Genomic DNA, 18,663 nt, shown 5'->3' on the forward strand with positions numbered 1-18,663 from the left:
GGACTAGAAGGTTGTAGGAAAAAAAAAAAAACCCAGGGATTGTGAATTTTGCCATTGGCATATAGGCAACAGATTATGAGAAATTTCTAAATTTGCTAAATTTTTCTCCTTATTCATATGATTATGATTCATTTTTTATATTATGTGTATTTTAGAGGAAATGCTGACACTTTTTCTAGCTTTATTTTATGGAAATAATTTGAATTATATATTTTATTCTTCTAGATATGATGTTGATTCAAAGAGTTCCAACTTATCCAAACATGTAAGTTCATATTTTTACGTTTCTTTATGATGATTGCATAACATACATTATAATATCATGATCTGATTGATACTTATATTGATTTGTTATTATTAAAGTTATATGTCTACAAGTTATGTAATTGTTATAGAAAATAAATAACTTGTTTTAAAGAACTCTAGAATAACATTTGGAGGAGCTTATTCAAAGAAAGATACCTTCAGTATGTGAAATGGCTTAATCTTACTCATTTGTTATTTTGGGGTGTTTTGTTTTGTTTGAAGAAATGGTGTCAGTTCCCTATAATGTTTGAAGTTGGATCAGATTAAGCAAGATAAGATGGTGAGCCCATGTCTTTTTGGAAGTCTTTACTTCTGAGAGGATGAGAAGCAGGAGGGTATAGGCAGAGTGGTTTGCTGTTCTGCTGTCATTGTAGCTCATTTGTTCAACAATGTATTCTAAGTACCTTCTCATTCCAGGCAATGTGCCAGTTTCTGAGTGTACAGGATGAGCAACAGAGACACAGAGACCATCCATAAGTCACTTACTATTTCTTTATTGCCTTTTGGGTCTTGATCCTCCCATCTGCCTTTCCTTAAGAGCTTTACTCACCAGGCAACAACCATGACCTGGGGAAAGTTTCCAGTTCAGGAACAGCAGGGGTGTCAGAGCTAGGCAGATAAAGAGGCAGTGGAAGGAAGGGAGGGATGAGAGTGAGAGTTTCTTGGCTGAGCACTGGTGGTTCCATCAACTGTTTATTGTCCTGTGGGTTTGCGGTTATGCCAGATCTAATAGAAAGAGCTGGAAAAGAGCATTCTGAAAGGGGTTTAACTAGATTTCAAGTGAAACCTGAGTATGCAAATGTAGAGTTGGTAGCTGTGCCAGGGTTGAGGGGTCAGCTGGACTAATGTTCATGCCCAGAGGCTCAGGAGGATGAGACGTTCCACTTCTCCATTTTTGTCAGCTGTTAACTGGAATAGATGGGTATCTATCTATCTGTCTGTCTGTCTGTCTATCTATCTATCTATCTTCCTGTGTTGTTTGCCAACAAGGAATGACACAGTTCAGAGAAGAGAGAGAGAAGATGTAAAAGGTGATCCCAAGCTAAGAGACTGACTTGGGGAAACCAGATATTTATTTTTGTTATGAAGCATAGTGCAAAATCATTTAAAGAAAGATTCAAAGGACTGTCTGTCTGATTGACTTTTGCACAATCTGAAAACATTGCTGTAATAAGCTCATTCCTTCCCATAAGTAAAGTTCATTGCAGTTGCCATGCAACCTTTCTGCTCCTCGTGATAAAATTTATAGCACGTGGCTGGACGTTTAAAACTTATTTGCACATAGCTTTGGAAGTTTTCCAAGTTTCACTGGAAGACTCAGAAAAGGAACCACATTTTCTAGTCAAAATTAGCTAGATGCAAGGAAAGAAAATGCATTCACTGTTCTCACATGTAGGTGGTTTATTGAAGGAGTTTAGGAGCATCTCATAAATGTGACATGTAACTTATGGAAACTGCAGCTACAAAGACGCATGGTGGGTTGGACTGAGACATCCATTTTTTCTGTTTCTTTCCCCACCCTCACCCCCATAAGGCTACATATTCTTTGCACTATGGCTTTTTTTCTGAGCTTCTGTTCTCTCTGAAGACCAAGTTTCTCTGTTGATCTACCCTCATGTACTAGGGAAAATGACTGCCCTAACCCTGAATGGACGTAGACTTTCAGGTGCCCCACACTCTCTGAATATAATTTCTGTTTTTTTCAGTTTAAACTAGTCTTCAGAGGGCATAATAACTGGGAATTTAAGGACATTTTCATGGGATTGAATGCACTGAGGGTGAGTGTGAAGATGGTAACATGGTCCTTACCATCGTAGTTGCCTTGCGTTCAAGGCAGAGAATAGTATATGGGAAAGGAAGGTCCCTCAAACATGACTATATCTTCCTTCAATAATCAGTAATGACTAAATATTTTTATATAAGAGATTTGTCTTATAGAAGACATGATTGTACATATCTGTTCAAATATTTTTCTTCTGTAGAATAGCTTTTTTTCTATAAGTAAAGTTTCATGTCTCCCTCATGGTACAAATTCTTATCTTGACTCTGCTTTACCCTCATTATATCTCTTTTACTATCTTCTCATCACCATAATTCTTTACAGACCAGCCTGAGTCCTATCATAAATTTCCTTTTATTCCCCCTTGAATTTCTTTACTGTATTTTGGTTTTCATTTCTGTTTAACTCCGTTTCATTAAACTATTCTGACATAGGTTAGATCAAAATGTAGTAGCCTCTCTTTATTCTTTACCTTACTTGACCTCCCCATTATTTTGGACAAGATTGACGACTCTGTTCTTAACATACTTAACCTCCCCCTGACTTCTTCCCTGCTTCTTTGGTTACTTCTTGGTTTACTCATTACCTATTATTTTTTAGAGTGTCTTTCTCCTGCTGTTCCTTAACATCAGTGTTTCCTTATGGCTTTATTTTCAATTTCATCTCATCTCATTGTATAAGCTTTCTTTGGGGGAGAGAATCATTTTCATGTCTTACTCTGATGATTCCCGTGAGTCTCTCTCTCTATACACCTCAGCAAATACGTATTTCTAACTGCTTGTTAGAGGTTGCCTGTAGGTATTCTGCAGAAGCCTAAAATTCAAATACATTGAAAATGTGAAAATGTACTATCTTTTCCATCCCAATTCTGTCCCTCCCGCCTGTATTATCTTCTTGAGAATTATCGTCAACACAGCACACTTACTTAGAAAAATTTCATGCAATTTTCCTGGTCCTTGTTATGACAAAAACATTTCAAATTTCTGAAATGATTCCTTTAAAAAAGGTTAACGCTTAGTTCTTGAACAACTGAATAAAAATCAGTACTCAACAACACACATAATATTGGCTCATTTAACAGCATAACACAGGGGGTCTAGAGACCTTTAAAAAGGAACTGACAATCAAATTGTTTTTAATTTTAAACACATTAAATCCACTTCCATCAAAAACAGGGACTCAAGAGATTGTGTTTCACCTGGCATATTCCGCTCAAGGCCAGAGTGATGCCCTTGGAGAACAGTGATCGCCCCTACCCGGAGGAGGTCTTGGAAAGGTCCAACAGCCCTGCGTCAGTCACAGACAGTCACCCCTTTGGAACTCATGTTTCTTGTTCAGTTGTTACTTCTTTATGAATCTTACTCCATTTCCTTGCCTGAATGGAAACTGAGCACTAAGTCTCTCAAGTGAAATTGCTTAATATCTCCTTTCCTTTGTATTTCAGGGTCAGTCTTTGCTACCTTCTTTCTGTCTCACATACTACATCTAGTGAGTCACCAGATCCTGTTCATTTGAACAAAGAATTGTTTCTCTTCTGTCTTCTTCTTTGCTTTCTTACTGTTACTGCCTTAGTTCTCGTCACTTTTCTCCTGAAGAATTGCATAGCTTCCTGTAGTTTCTGTAGTTTTATCTCATCACCCATTTTATTGTATTCTCACCTTACTCTCTGTGTTATATTTCTGAAATAAGCAGCACAAATTAGTTCGTAAGTGCCCGAGCTTATAAGTCGTTGAAGCGTGTCAAAAGAAGGAGGAAATGTGTTTTTGAATGGTTACAAGAGTTACTAGAGAGAACTGCCTTGAATTTCTGTTAGAAATTAGCAACAAACAACAAAAGCCCTTTCTTATTTGAAAGCATCCTTAGTGCAGCTGTTAGGTAAAGGAGTATATAACTCATTCAACCCAAAAGGAATTCAGGAGGCATTTGAAAGATGAGAGAAACCGATAAACAAATTAGGTCTATTCCCTGAGGAGGCAATTCTTTAAAAGTGTGGCAGTCAGCCTGCCAATTCTATGAAGTGAAATGCACACTGGAACCTTTTAGGAAGTGCTGCCAAGTGCCTGGGCCTGCCCGTGGGATACAGGTGCCTACCTTTCGCAGAAGGGATTTGGTAGCAAGAGAGACTCCTTGAGTTAACAATAATCAAATCTTTTTTTTTCATTCTCATTTGTGACAATTTTGAAAGAACCCCTTTTCAGGGTTATTTTATTTAGTTTCTAGTAGTTAAGGATCTTGGGTCAAATTCTTAAATTTTGATACTATCAAGGAAAATGGAGATATAATATAGAACTGTACCTTGGATTTGGGGGTTGGTTGGTTTGTTTGTGTTGGTAGAGGGAGGTAATCAGGTTTTTTTGTTTTTTGTTTTTTTAATGATGGTACTGGGGATTGAACCTGTATATTCCAGGCACTGTTCTAGTGCTGAGAAATAGAGCAATGAAAAGACAAACGAGCCGTAACCTAAAACAGCTTATAATTTGGAGCTGGGGAGATGGAGTGTACAGATTTCTTCAATAAAATCAAAAGCAATAAATGACGAAGGTAACTTACTTCTTTGTAGCATTTATGTTAATAAGATTTTGATACTGAGAGAGGGTGACGGATGAAGAGAAGGTCATTAGCTAAAAGCTTGGGTGTCCCTCAACCAGGCAACAGGATACGTATGCTCCAGTCCTTATCCTGGGTGTACTTAGCAAAAAAAAGGAGGGCGCTATTAAAAAATCTAAGGGAAGAGCATTCCAGGCAAAAGGAGCAGTAATATACAGACCTCGAGTCAGGAGAGAATTCAGAATCTTAGTGTGACTGAAAGATAGCTACCGTATGTAGTGTTGTGAATGATGCGGAGAGAGGAAGGGAATCGTTTGGAAAGGTAGACAGGATTCAGGATGATGTGGAGACTTGTAGGCCATGGTTAAAAAAAACTTGAATTTTTTTTTTTGTGTGTGTGTGTATTTCACTGGAAGATGATGCAATCTGACTTAAACTTTTAAATAACTGGCAGTGAAATGGATTATGGGGTTGGGAAGCAAGTCTGGAGTTCTGGAGACTGTTGGAGGCGGACACTGGGAGGACGTGACCACTGGGTGACCCCACGAGCTGGGTGGATCTGGGCCATCAGGGTCTCCTTATACCCCCACGCCTCCCGTCACTGAAATGTGTGTTCTGCCCACTGTTCCTGTGAGTGGAGCTGCTTCAAGGGCACAGGCTTAAGAGAGTAAGGTAGACATTGAGACCATCTGGACTGATCACATGACTCAACCCTGCGAAGGCCTCTCCATATACTTTGAAGATTCTGGTGTGGGCTCTGAGATCTACTGATCTTAAGGCCACCCAAGACAAGCCTTGTATGTAGGTTCCCTTGTCTATTAAACCTGTCACCTACCAGTCTAGTGTGGTCTGTCTGCCTCTTTCTTCAGTCTTTCTTTGCCCTCTTTGTACAGGGAGCCAGTTTCAGGTTTCACCCAGGGAATTCCTGCAGTTGTGAACCAACAGAGACAAGTTATAAGTTTGTGGTAATTTAGCTGGGTAAACAATATTTGGTGGGTATGTGGCCCTTGAAGTGGTAGGAAGTGGTCAGATTTGGAATGTATTTTGGTGATCTAACCCCATTAGCTGATGAAGTGGATGACAGGTGTGAAGATACAGGCTGGAGCTGGGATGAGGCCTCAGTTATTGGTGAGTAACTGGATAAATGATGATACAGTTGACTGCCAGTGGAGTGTATTGGGGGAAGGGGATTGAGGTGGTGGGACTGAGGATAGAGAACTCAGTGGTCCAGGCAAGTTTATGCTGTTTCAGACCCTAGTACGCGTTCAACTAGAGATGTTGACTAGGCCATGTCTAGAGACTTGGGACTAGTCAGCCTATAAAGTTGGAACCCAATAAGCAAATATAAATGGAGGAAAGAATAGGATAGGGCCTTGAGGGAGCAGCGTTTATAAATTTGGATGGGAAAAGATTTAGGCAGAATTATCATTTTAAAAGGCTGATCAGGACATATCACTTTCCAGTTCAAATTAATTCTCCACACATAAGTGTGGCTTCCCTCCACACTTAAGATAGAATTCACAATCCATCATGGGCCCTTGGCTCCCTCCTCTCCTTCCATTCTCTCCCTTGCTCTTTCTACGCTAGCCCCACTGGCCCTCCTGCTTTTTCTTAAACACCCCAAGTATCTTCTTTCCTCAGGGACTTCATTCTCACTATTTCTCATACCTGGAATGCTTTCGTCCCAAGTACTCACGTGGGTCTCTCTCTCGTATTACTGAGATTTCTTCTTGATTGTCATCTACTTAGAGGCCTTGCCTGACTGCCCTGTGTATGAGAAGATCTCTCCAGGTGATCCTCTGATGCCTTTTCAATAATAACTTCCTTTTTCTATGTAGCCTGCTTATCTTTTAATGTAAGTTATCTATTAATCAGAAACATTATAGTTTTGATGCTCATTAGTCATTTTATAAAACAGAAAAGCCATTTAAAAACTATCTTTGTAGACCTTTTAGGATAAGGAAGACACCCTATTGAAGGCTTACAAAATTGTTTATGATGATACTAATGATAATCTACATGCACTGGTTGGCTGTGTAATAGGATAGAAATTACTTCATTCAGATAATTAGAGCATCTCTGGTACTGGAATCTAGTGGCAAGGGGGAAGTTTTGAGGATATAGTCATATTCTTTTAAGCCCAGGAAGGTAGGGAGGAGAAAGGAGGCACAGATTTATTAGACACTGTGTTCCAAGCATTTGTTCTAAGTGTTTTGCATACATTATAATACTTAGTCCTCCCTTAAGAGATTAAGACAGTCCTCTGAATATAACAATGAAGAGAAGAGAAATATGAATGTGTTTGCGTAGTAATCAGCTGGAAGCTGATAGCACAGCAGCGCTGCCTTGGATTTTGAGCTGAGTTATGCTAGTAATAAAACTAGGTTTAGATTGTTATGCGAATAATCCAAAACTCCTTCTAGATTGCTGATAAATTCTTTTTTTTTAATTGCCTGTGTGAAACATATTGTTATTAAAATGCTTTGTATTGCTATGCTCACCGTTTTTTCTTGTCTGCTCCACTGCTCAGTGCAAAGCCTTCCAGTTTTATTACCAGCGTAGTGGATTTAGAGTAATATTTGGACACTTAAAGAGTGGTGGGGGGGAGGGTATAGCTGAAGCAGTAGAGTGCATGCTTAGCACGCACGAGGACCTGGGTTCAGTCCCCAGTACCTCCCTAAAAATAAACAAACCTAATTACCTCCTCCCACCCACCCCCCACCAAAATAAAACAATAAATAAAAATTTAAAAATAAATAAAATAGTGGTAAATGCATATTATTTACTAACAATATGATTTATAAAGATTGAAACATTTCAAAACTAAGTTCTATCTGTGTATTATTTAGATTATAAAATACTAATGAACATATTTAACAAATGTTTATTGAGCTCCTGGTCAGCTTTTGGAAAGCCCAATAGGTAATATGATTGAATAAATTGAAGCATTTCTCAAATGCCAGCCGCTCTAAACTGGATTTGGTCTATGTGTGTGTTAAGAGCTGTAGAAAGGTGCCTGGATTTATTACCGGAACGTCTTTTGTGACCTAATTATAATGACTCACTAACTGGAATACAGCAGTCGTACTGAAACAATACAACTATAATAAGAAACAATGCAACTATAATACAACTATAATAAGAAACAATGCAACTGTAATACAGCTATAATAAGAAACAATAAAGCAGTTTCTATTGTAGTTAGCTTTCGTTTCTATCTTTATCTAACTAGAGAATAATTATCTCAAAATATCCTCTAGAAGACACTAATTACATTACTAGTATTATGTAAAATGCATAGGAAATGTGGACTATTGACCCCAAAAATGGATTCAGTAGAGCTTTCCCACACAAGGAGCAGTTGAGATAATGTGTGTAGATGCACACCATGTCTTTTTGGTGCACATTTTATTGATTTTATTATTTTAATTTCCTTTTTGTTCAGCAGTAATTATATGTGTGTGTTCTCTGTTCATAAGTTTCTACTCTAATGTGGAATGCTCAGTATATATGTTTTGTTTCTTTGAGTCATTATGACAGTGAACAGCTTTTACTGAGACTTGTTACTCCATTGGCCAAATCCATTTAATATGCAGTCTGAGCATATACTTAGAAAAGAGTTCTAGAATTCCCATGTTTTACTGACTCAGAAGAGCAATGATATATTCCAAATATTTATTAAGCTCTGTGTGCTATGAAACTTAGAAAAACATGTTTTGTTTAAAAAAAAAAATCCGTAAACATCTCTGTGAAGTCTGTTAGGACATTGGGAAAGACATGTTATTTTTAAGGATATTTGATTTAAAGATGTCAAGGCTTTACCTTAAGGACTTTTTACCTAGTTGAAAGCAAAATTTTAGATGATTTGCAGTTTTATGAGGATATTGCCATTCTGCCAGCCATCAAGTTCCAAATCTAGATTTATTTTCTGTGTCTCCATCTCTCAATTCCCCCTGCTGTCCCCCACATGTGCAATACAGCTTGCACCAAATCCTGTCACTTTTCTGTCACTGTTCCCAACCATTTGCTACAACTTTAGCTTGGCTCTTAACACTTACCTTCTTATTAACTATTATAGCCTTCTGATGAATCTGGCATCCAGATTTTTCTCCACTCAGTCCAACCTGCGAATTGGTACCTGAGTAATCTTCTGAATTCACTGTTCTAATGGTATCTCTGAGTTGCCGAAAGGCTGCCAGTTGCTTCTGATTATCCTAAGGCAATTTTTTTTTTTTTTCCTGCTTGGCCAAGAGGTCCCTTCAGTCTTGGTTCTTCATCTCTGTTTCTGCCTTTTGTTTGAGTTCTGCTCCTTTCTCATTGCATTCTTGCCTGTAACTCTGATCTGTTCTCTAGCACTGAAATGTTCCAAATGCCTGGCTTTCCATCATCTGATTCCTACCTGGCTCTCAACACTTACTTCCTTTGGAAAAAATACTCCTTTCACAGTCCTCGTCTACAGCAGTCTTTGTCCTCTCATGAGGCTTAGAGCAGCCTCCCCTGAATAACGTAGTTTTTACTTTTCTGGTTTGTTAGGCATTTACGAATGTTATTTAGTAACACTTAAAATAACATTTTGTTTGCTGTCATTCCTCTGCCTACCCTTTTTAGTGCTTCTCCTGGGCCAGTTCACGGTACAATTTAGGGAGATCGCCCACTTTCTTCTTTAGGACAGCTTGGAATATGATTCCACACAGGCTATTACTGGAGAATGTGTCTCTCCCTGAACCACCTCTATGTTTTCTTGACCCACATATCCAGATGGCGTCGGAACCCTTATTTTATTGACATGTGAAGTTGCACTGTGTTTATGATATTTAAATTCATAGGCAGTATTTCAACCTTGAATCCAAATATCTGGGTTAGTCCTGACTGCTCAAAACATGAAAGAAAGAACCTTCCAGATGATTAGTTTGTCTGTGTGTAAAGTTTGGTAGTCGTAGCAGACTTCTCATTTTGCAAGGTTATCCTGAGTCTTGAAAATAAGAATCACCTAGTGATGTGTTAATAACTTTATAATGTGTTATACTTAACCCATTTTTGGTCACTTAATATATGCTAATATTAGCTTATGTAATAATTCATTGAACCCTCAAAATAACTTTACAAGGGGGTTACTACATGTTAGAGATGAGGAAACTGGAGAGCTTAATAATGACCTCAGTCACAAGTGGTCAGTGGTGTTACTGTTACAGATGCCTGGCAGTGTGACTCTGGGACCGAATTGTAGCCATGATATTGCACTGCCTGTCTGGGAGTAGAATTGGTCGCGTTAGCCACCACGGCTCTGTGCTTTCATGATTTGCCTTCTCAACCAGAAGTGTAGTAGTTCAGAGACATCTCAAGTCAAGCCAATTGGGGATTCAAATCCTGGAACTTTTTTTTTTTCCATTTTCATTTCCATTTTTAAAAAGCTAAAGAAAATAAACGCAATGTCTATGAATACTCACAATAACAAGCCAGCTTAGTCATTAGAAGGATAAAAGGCTGTGTAAACTTAGGGGTCAATCACATGCTGAAATTAGTGCATTTTGAGCTTATTTTTTATTGGAAGTTAGAGAATTCAGTATTTCAGCAATGGAAACAATTCAAATATGGTGTCCAAAACACATAGTGTTAAGACAGTTTGGGAATGTATGAGCTTTATTCCTTTTATCTGTTTTAGGACTTCCTGGGACAAGTGCTTTGTACACTGGGGGAGATTGTTGGTTCACAGGGAAGTCGCCTGGAAAAGCCAATAGTGTAAGTACTTTTAAATTTAGACAATGAAATATTAACTCTTCATTTTCTATATTGGCAGTTTTGAATTGATGAATATGTAGTTGTAGACCAAAAGAATGTTGTAAAATCTTGAGTCTTTTCTTCCCCAAAATAATTTTGACATGTTTGTAAAGGATAATTTATATTTCAGCCATCATATGCCATGCTGCAGAATGTTCACAAAATAAAGTGAGCAGATTTACACAAGGAAGTACACTGTTTTCCTTTTGGTTGTACTATTATTTCTTAGCTTTAGTACTTTTTACAGTAGAGATTTTACTCCTTTCGGCCAGGGACTATATATAGTACCACCTTTTATACCATATGTTTAATAAATGTATTTTTGGTGATTGAGATTTTAATAAATTTTACTACAAAATTGGTCTGGTAGAAGGCAAGAAGTATGTTACTGCTAAGAGAAGGTGCTCACTAAGAATTACATTTTCCGTATTCACCTTCAATTATGGGGATCGTGTTTAATTTTCAGATCAATTGCGTGGGATGATCCTGCCTTCTCTAGTTCCATATAAGGCAGAAAACAAACTCAAGACATTTTCCCTAATTCTTTCCTCTCCTCGCCCCTCTTCTTTCCCACTCCCTAATTTTGATTTTTTGGATTCAAAAACTGTTTTTTTTTTAACTGTTTTTAAAAATTAAAAGATCTGGAAGAATATGAGCAAACCACACTGTCTAAGGGTTTGGAATGTTGTAAAGTCTCTGTCTTCACCAAGCTTTTAAGAATCTCAAATTCACAAAATAAGTAAGTCAAAACTCTGCAAATCTATTCACCTTTAACATCAAACACTTGAAATGGCTAAAGCATCATTCTCCCATTCCCTGTACAAAATGAAACTTTATGCTTAGTCTATTCTTAAGCTAATAGGTCTATGAATTCTAACTTTTTTCATTTAAATTGGTTTTCTTACAAAATTCTGACTGTCATTTTGAAAACTTTTGCATACCAACTACCTTTTTAACATTCTTTTCATGTGATTTTTTTTTTTATGTTATTGTAGGGTTTGGAAGTTTATGGTTGAAATATATTTGTGTTCACTTTGATAAATCAGTGATAAGTAATCTATAGAGCAAATACAAATGTTTTAGTAAGTATACATAATTCTTACTGCATTGTCTTAGTCTAGTGACTCAGGCCCATAATCATTCTTAGAAGGTTACTCAAGCCCTCCCTTTTTTTATGCTGAAAAAAGAATCAATATTATGTATGCAATGCCACTTTTAAAGATGCCTTTATTATTCTTGGAGAGGAAACAAAGGCCTTTAAAATACAGCCTTTTTTAATTTCAGAGCCACAGGATAGAGATTTTTATGGAACTTTCATAACACTCATATTTTTAAATTGATAATTTTATTAAAAAATTTTTATCTGATGTTATTTTCTCCACAAAAGGAAATCATAACTGTTATTTCAGGAAAGTCTTAAATTACATAGACTTTCCCAGTGGAAAATCAGCATTACATTAGTCTTGAAACATGTTAAAGACTTGGTATTATATTGCCTGGAATATGTGGTAAAAGGAATGTAGTATAAGATGTGGTCCTTATTCAGCTAATTCAACAAATCTTACTAGACAAGACCAACAGAAACAAATTCATGCTACAAGGTGAAGATTCCTGGAGTCATGATTGGCAGAATATGCTAATGTGGGGTGTCTCTGCTAGCAGTTGAGTCATAATCATTTTACATAATCAGAAAGGATGGAATGCTCTTTAGATTTTTATTTTTCTAAGCTCTTGCTGAGGCTAGGGTGGCACAAACGAGGCAAAGCCTTGGGAACTTTTTCAGATAACATGGAGCTATTGCAACTACATGCTTGGCTTCATCTATAGGATATTTTGTAATTCAGGCAAGTTTATTAAAAGTGTTGATATTACATCTATCTTCTTGAAAATGATATAATTCATTCAGTTTTTTAATGCATATGTAACTAAACTTTTTTCAGCCTTTGACTTCACTGGGCAATCTTACCAGGCAAATAAACATTAAGAAAAGGGTTTGAAGATGGGCTTATTATTTGAGCAGTGGGAGATTTTTTGATTTTTCTCAGTAAGTTTAGCTAGGCACAGGTTAGTACTAAATGGGTAATGAAATGTAGGGCTTGGGTATAGCAGAGATTGGCTCCAGAAGAAAGAAGCAAAGAACAAACTCAGAATTGCAAAATGTTGGTCTATTACATGAGTAAATTAAATTAGATTATTTGAGGTAAAGAGAGCAGAGGAAAGAGATGAGAGAGTTCTCAGGAGATTAATCAAAAATAGGACAGTAAAATTGAATGCATCTAGCTTGCTCGTAGAAGAGTATTTTGGATTTATTATCAAAGGATCAGGTAATATAATCATGTGCTCTCACCTGGGCAGTTACTCCAACCCAGGTGGACACTGGATTGGAAAGCAGTAACAACAACAAACATTTTATAGTCACTCACCCTCTTGCTTGAGAAAAAGACTGGCTTTTATTAAGATCTTTAGCCATGAGAGAGGCACATCTCTAGAGAAAGGGAAACATGGGCATTGAACTGGGTCCGCTGGGCCATGCTTTGAGAGAAGATGCAGCTTCTGTCCACATGGCATTTTACCTCTGTATCTCAACTTCAAGTGAAAAGCAATCTAAACCATTCATACTTTTTGCTTGAAAAAGCAAGGTTGGATTGACAAAGACAGTGAAATGTTGCTTGTGTGGATGCTGTATCTGCTCATAACATCGAAGTGGCCCTTCATAGCAGCTGGTCCCCTCCATGGATGCATTCAGATTCCACACTTATTCCTGCTAGCCCCTGCTCAGTGGCATCTTTTTCCATGTACCTGATTTTTTTGAACCAATCTAATAGGCAACTGGTAGGGAGAGATGGGAAGGTTGGAAGATACAGTATTTCAGTGGAGGAAGGAATGGCTTTGGAAGAAAGGGTGGAGACAGGTTGGGTACTGGAGATGATGCAAGGTCAGGGAAGTGTTTTCTTCTCTGACGGGAAGTTTCATGACAAACACACATTCTAAAGGTTTCTTACTTATCACATAAAATAGAAAAATAGTGGAATATATGAAAGCCTGGCAGAAATGATAAGTACATACTGGGCAAATAGTATGTATTTAACATGCAGCTCTTACGTCTATTTTTCAGTCCCTTTTGCTTTCTCCCACCCCTCTCCTCCCTTGTGACTCTATCCTGGCCAGGATTTAGTTGTTTAGGGCAAAGATAATAGTGTGGGATGATCACTAAACATGATCATTTCGCAATGTCTGTTCTTCATGGGTGGAGATAGAAATAGAATCCGTACACTCTCCTGCAGCCATTACCTTTGGCAATCTTGTTAAACAGTTAGGCAGTTTTTTCTATCTAAATAGGTATAGGCTTTCAAATTGTAGCACAGGACAGAGACAGATAATCCAACCGCAATTAACAGAATTGACTCAAAGTGACTGTAAAAGTCTTTCTGTGTCCCAAATGTTGTATATCTTAAATAGCATTATCCAAGTGATCTAGTGCTTATTTATTAAATTTGTATTGGATACTTATTTTCCTGTTAGTGTCCCATTTATATTCTAAGTGATTCAAAATAGTCCCTTGGTTTTTTCTCTTTAAATGGCCCTAGTTTAAATGAATTTCAGTTAAGGTACTCAGTAGAATGTCTGCTAGCCTCTTCATTGCAGTTGTGTTATATATCCTCAGAGGTGGTCTTTTAAAAATGATGTTAACTGTAAAATTTGGAGATTTAAAGCAAATATCATTTCTTACTTCTTTTTAATTAGGCCTTTGAAAACTAAGTTATGTTTATTACAAAGGAAAAATGGTTTCTTGTACATAGCCTCATTCCCTGTTAAATAATCAGAATTTGAATTGAAACTCATCTTTAATTTTTTGTACTTGCAGTTACTGCTGTCAGTTTAAAAAAATAGATTTTCTCATTTTTATGAGAATACACGTATTTTATAATATTTTGTAGAAACTTGTGTGAAATTTTTGAAACTGATGTTCAAGAATTTTTAATTTACTTTTTAATAGCAGCTCGAGGGTTTCACAATTTCCAACAATCTTTTCTGTTGGATTCAAGTTTTGAGCAAACACATTTGCCATATTTTAATTCCATCCTACACTTTGGTCTTTTCCCTGAACCTTTCTAAAATAAGTCTTTTGCTACTTAATTTGCCTGCAACATTTACTGTGTCTTCCTATGACTCATCAGCTCCTCTCTTTAGGTCGTCCCGTTATTATTTAGCATTATACTCACTCAGCAGTGTGTTTTCTCATGCTGTGAGATTGTATCCAATTTTCTTCGTGATGTTCTGAGAGAGCATCGTCTATCTTTAGAGATCTCAGTGATGGGTTCAGCTAAGCCTTCCAAAATGCTAGAGTCAGCACCACTTTAAGAAAGATTGCGATCTCTCCTCTGGGAGGAAAGCATTTATTATGTTCATCATGTAATACACCTGTTTGTTCCTGTTACTCTCTTCTAGACTGGACAGGTTCCAAATAAAAAGATGGAGCAAGGAGGTAGGGACTGGTTGTGATTAGAAAGATCCTTACTCTGGGGAGGAGTGGAACCCTGGGATAATTGAACCAGCAGCTGTTTTGGCTGTGGGAAAAGGTTATGTTCTTTGTAGGCTGACTGTAGCAACTTGTGATCTAGGCACTAAGTAATGAGTAGAGGATAAAGGGAGGGATCCAAGAGGGACTAGTGAGTGTCCTGACAGGTGTGACGAGTACAGGGACAGGAACTCTGAAACGGGTGATAATTGGAAGACAGGTTTGTAGTTGTCTGATGGATACAGGAATCCCAACTCTGACATAAGGTTCATGGGTAAAGCCCAGTGGGTGGTAAAGTTCAACAAAAGAAGTGTTAGGAGAGGAATAAAGCATAAAGGAAGCTTGGGAATAATGCAGAAGATCCAAATAGAAGAATCGGGCTTAAAGCAGAACCTTAAAAGGTTGGCTTAAAGCAGAACCTTAAAAGGTTGGCTTAAAGATTTGACTCAAATGTGGCTTTATCCTGAAAGCTCTGCTAAGATGTGAGTGCATGTAAAGATAAAGAATCAGCATGGAAGGAAGAGAAGGAGAAAGGATAGGAGAATGGTTAGTCTTAACAGTGAGAAACATACAGATTTTACACTAAAGCAGTGCATGTCTTTAGTGTGCAACTTTTGCATGTAAAAATATAATCAAATTTGGCGGAAATTATGACCTTCAAAATCTTCTTGACTTTATTAAATTCCCTGAAAATTAGACTGACACTGTTATACTCTCAGGTTTATTTTATTAGAAAGAATATTGAGCTGGGAATCAGAATTTGATGTTTTAAGTCCCAACTCTGTTACTAATTTTCTATGTAATATTATAAAATTTGTACATCTATATACTATAACTGTGGATCCCATTTTTAATATGAAGAATTTAGCCTACAGATAAACAGATAGCCACTGTAATAGAGTTGATAATACATAGCCTTTGGGGGTAGTCAGACCTGATTTTCATAATTGATTAGGTATATAATTTGAGCAAATTACTTTAAGTTCCTGAGATCCAGTTTCCTCATCTGAAAGATGTAAATAATATACTTTAAGATTGTTGCAAGAAATAGCAATGCTTAATATAATACATTTGTCATGGAGAACACTGGAATTTAATAAACATTCGGTTATAATTATTAATATTTCCATTTTTCTTAAATATTCAGTATCTTTTAGGAAAGATTTCTTAAATCAAATCCCCTAATAATCTCCTCCCTCCCTCATGAAGTTTACCATCTATTCATTAAATGAAAAATCATATTCTATGAAAATTATAGTACAGATTTAGACCAGAAAATAGGCCATTTTTAGTATTTATGAATTTTATCACATTGCAGTGGGAAAATTCATGATTTTTATTCATAGAGGTTCATTCACTTTTCTGTGGAAAATAGTTGTGGGTAGTTAACAGAATTATCAGTAATTTAATTATTGATGAAATAATCTACTTTGGAGAAGACAAGTAGTTGGACTAAGATAATGAGAAATGGGCAGATTAAAAATACATTTTGAAAGCTGATTTTATAAAGATTGGTGATAAATCAATAGTCTTGGTTGAAGCAGAAGATTTCAAGAATGACTTTCAGATTTCTTGCACAGGTAACTAGGCAGATGGATGTACCATATTTTGAAAAGGAGATGATAATCCATTTTTGGGCTATGACTGATAAGTAAGCTCTAGGAGTAGATGGGTCATTTTGTCCTTGTGTTGTAGATGTTGGTGTTCACCTAGAGTGTAAACATCTGTTCTCAACAGAATATTAGCAAACTGAATCCAACAGCAATTTAAAAAGGATGGTTCAACATATGCAGATCAATCAATGTGATACACCACATCAACAAAAGAAAGGACAAAAATCACATGATCATCTCAATAGGTGTAGAAAAAGCATTTGATAAAATTCAACATCCATTCATGATAAAAATTCTAACCAAAGTGGGTATAGAGGGAATATATCTCAATATAGTAAAAGCTATTTATGACAAACCCACAACCAACATAATACTCAACCACGAAAAGTTGAAAGCCTTCTTGCTAAAATATGGAACAAGACAAGGATGCTTTCTCTCACCAATTCTATGCAACATAGTATTGGAAGTCCTAGCCATAGCAATCAGACAAGAAAAAAAGAAATTAAAGGAACCCAAATTGGAAGAGAAAAGGTAAAATGGTCACTATAGCAGATGACATGATACCGTATATAGAAAACCCTAAAGACTCCACACAAAAAACTACTAGACTTGATGAATGAATTCAGCAAGGTAGCTCAATACAAGATTAACATATAGAAATTTGTTGCATTTCTTTACACTAACAACGAAATATCAGAAAAGGAAAGTAAAAAAGTAAAGTCTCCTTTAAAATCTCCTGAAAAAATACTTAGGAATGAACTTGACCAAGGAGGTGAAAAATATATACTCTGAGGACTATAAAACACTGATATAGAAAATTGAAGATGATTCAAAGAAATGGAAGGATATCCTGTGCTCTTGGATTGGAAGAATAAATATTCTTAGAACTGCCATACTACCAAAAGCAATCTACAGGTTTAATACAATCCCTATCAAATTATCCAGGGCATTTTTCAAAGAACTGTAACAAATAATCCTAAAATCTATACAGAATCGCAAAAGACCCAGAATTGCCAAAGCAATATTGAAGAAAAAGAATGAAGCTGGAGGAATAACCCTCCCAGACTTCAGGTGATTCTGCAGAGGTACAGTCATCAACACAGCATGGTGTTGGTGCAAAAAAAACCATGGATCAATGGAACAGGATAGAAATCCCAGAAATAAACCCACAGATCTATGGTCAATTAATCTGTGACAAAGGAGGCAAGAATATACAATGGAGAAAAGACAGTCTCTTCAGCAAGTGCTGTTGGGAAAACTGGACAGCTGCATATAAATCAGTGAAGTTAAAACTCTCCCTCACATCATACACAAAAATAAAGTTAAAATGGCTTAAAGACTTAAATATAAGACAAGATACTATAAACCTCCTAGAAAAAAACAGACAAACATTCTCTGACATAAATCTTAGCGATGTTCTCCTAGTGCAGTCTACCAAGACAGTAGAAATAGAAGCAAAAATAAATGGGACCTACATAAACAAAATAACTGGGAGAAAATATTTGTAAATGATATAACTGATAAGGGCTTAATTTCCAGAATATACAAACAGCTCATTCAACTCATTAACTGAAAAACAAACAACCCAATCAAAAAATAAGCAGAAGACCTAAATAGACATTTCTTCTAAAAAGACATACACATGGTTAATAGGCCCATGAAAAGATGCTCAGTACTGCTAATTATCAGAGAAATGAAAATCAAAACTACAGTGAGGTATCACCTCACACCAGTCAGGCTGGACATTATTAAAGTCTACAAACAATAAATGATAGAGATGGTGTGGGGAAAAGGGAACCCTCTGACACTGCTGGTAGGAATGTAATTTGGTGCAACCATTATGGAAAACAATATAGAGGTCCCTTTCAAAACTAAAAATAGAGTCATCATATGATTCAGCATTCTCACTCCAGTGGGAACTCTAATTCAGAACGATACTTGCATCTCAGTGTCCATAGCAGCACTACTTACAATAGACAAGACATGGAAGCAACCTAAATGTCCGTTGACAGATGATTGGATAAAGATGTGGTGATATGTGTGTGTGTGTGTGTGTGTGTGTGTGTGTGTGTGTGTGTGTGTGTATACACACACAATGGAATATTACTCAGACATAAAAG

At 36.7% G+C, this 18,663-nt stretch overlaps 1 protein-coding gene across 3 annotated transcripts in view; it reads left to right on the forward strand.

The window, feature by feature from the left end:
- The window catches only part of CPNE8 (copine 8), a 185,781-nt gene that overhangs the window by 60,573 nt on the left and 106,545 nt on the right, over positions 1–18,663 (forward strand). For all 3 annotated transcript variants that reach the window (XM_032493309.1, XM_032493310.1, XM_006184230.3), the window contains exons 5-6: positions 226–265; positions 10,296–10,372. In XM_032493309.1, the coding sequence (XP_032349200.1) occupies positions 226–265; positions 10,296–10,372 (117 nt within the window). The remainder of the gene's footprint in view (positions 1–225; positions 266–10,295; positions 10,373–18,663) is intronic.

Source organism: Camelus ferus, chromosome 12 (assembly GCF_009834535.1).
Source record: "Camelus ferus isolate YT-003-E chromosome 12, BCGSAC_Cfer_1.0, whole genome shotgun sequence".
Taxonomy (NCBI): Eukaryota; Metazoa; Chordata; class Mammalia; order Artiodactyla; family Camelidae; genus Camelus; species Camelus ferus.